The sequence below is a fragment of the Nanorana parkeri genome, unplaced genomic scaffold, assembly GCF_000935625.1.
Source record: "Nanorana parkeri isolate BGI_ZX_2015 unplaced genomic scaffold, ASM93562v1 scaffold126, whole genome shotgun sequence".
Taxonomy (NCBI): Eukaryota; Metazoa; Chordata; class Amphibia; order Anura; family Dicroglossidae; genus Nanorana; species Nanorana parkeri.
In genome coordinates this window covers 777,643-779,008 of record NW_017306394.1, presented here as the reverse complement: position 1 = coordinate 779,008, position 1,366 = coordinate 777,643, and the positions used below count along the sequence as shown (strand labels likewise).

The 1,366-nt window shown below is 47.7% G+C and overlaps 1 protein-coding gene across 2 annotated transcripts in view; it reads left to right on the top strand.

The window, feature by feature from the left end:
- Positions 1-1,366, top strand: part of B3GNTL1 (UDP-GlcNAc:betaGal beta-1,3-N-acetylglucosaminyltransferase-like 1) — a 230,485-nt gene that overhangs the window by 223,647 nt on the left and 5,472 nt on the right. For both annotated transcript variants that reach the window (XM_018553646.1, XM_018553647.1), the window contains one exon: positions 893-967. In XM_018553646.1, the coding sequence (XP_018409148.1) occupies positions 893-967 (75 nt within the window). The remainder of the gene's footprint in view (positions 1-892; positions 968-1,366) is intronic.

Genomic DNA, 1,366 nt, shown 5'->3' with positions numbered 1-1,366 from the left:
TACATTGTATCTCTTGTGACTACAAAGTATTTATTTCTTATGATCTTCGGCTCCATCTAGTGGCCATAATGGGGTATTTTCCCGATTCACTACTGCCCACAATATTCAGGAGATACAATAGCCCAAGAACATTCCATGTGGCCCCCTTCTCGCACACAACTAATGTACATTCAGTTTCCCAGGACAAATAACTGCAACGTTTTATTATTAATAGACCCCAAAGTGTCTCGTCCTGGATGTCACCCTCCCAAAAATATTTCTGTAATAGAAAACAGTTGAGATTATTTGCCTACACGGCTAGGAATCAGATCTATTTGTGTTTGACCAATGCCGGCACACAGATTGAAAACTGCTCTGCATGGCGAAGGTTACATTCTGATTGGTCGGTTTAGGGTACACACAGTTCTTATTGTGTGATATATAAGAGCTCCAACGTGAGTAGCACGGCTTCAAAATCTCTGTATACTGCAGTCTGAGAAGAGAGCACCACGTCAGCAATTGTAGAGCCCAAAATTGTTTATTACATCATAAGTGGAATAAAGCAGCCAACACATTTCATGGGTTTGGACAATACCCCTTCATCAGGGCTTGAGGTGCCGTATGGGAAAGATGGCGGACTGCGGGGAACTTTCCTCTTATGTTGGCTTCAGAAGCTGGTTATGAGTGATAGGCTGGAGGAAGATCGATCCTTTTTGGTGGTTATAATGATCCAACGCATGTGCATGCAGACAGATACAGAGAACCTGTGAGGGTATAAACATCGGGGGGTTGAGTTTCCAGGCTGTCATCCCGATCCTCACTTCACTACCTGCAGCCTGTAACGTCTTACGTCCTCTATTCTTGTTCCTTCCTCGGGATATACTTCACTTAGGTTCTTTTTTGTTTCTTTCAGAAAAGACCAAAACCAAAGATTCCAATTCTTCGTTTTACAGAAGCCAAACCGCCGTTCCTGATCTGCGTCAAACTGGTGAGTGTGGAGGCCTGAAGAGGGCTGTGTACCCCATTATTCAGTGTAAAGGGGTTCTGTGAGGAGACCAGGGCAGGAGGTGACCATGTACCCCATCGCTCTGTATATGGGGGTTCTGTGAGACCAGGGCAGGAGGTGGCTTTGTACCCCATCACTCTGTATACGGGGGCTCTGTGAGGAGACCAGGGCAGAAGGTGACCGTGTACCCCATCGCTCTGTATACGGGGGCTCTGTGAGGAGACCAGGGCAGGAGGTGGCTTTGTACCCCATCGCTCTGTATATGGGGGTTCTGTGAGGAGACTAGGGCAGGAGGTGGCGTTGTACCCCATCGCTCTGTATACGGGGGCTCTGTGAGGAGACCAGGGCAGGAGGTGGCGTTGTACCCCATCGCTCTGTATA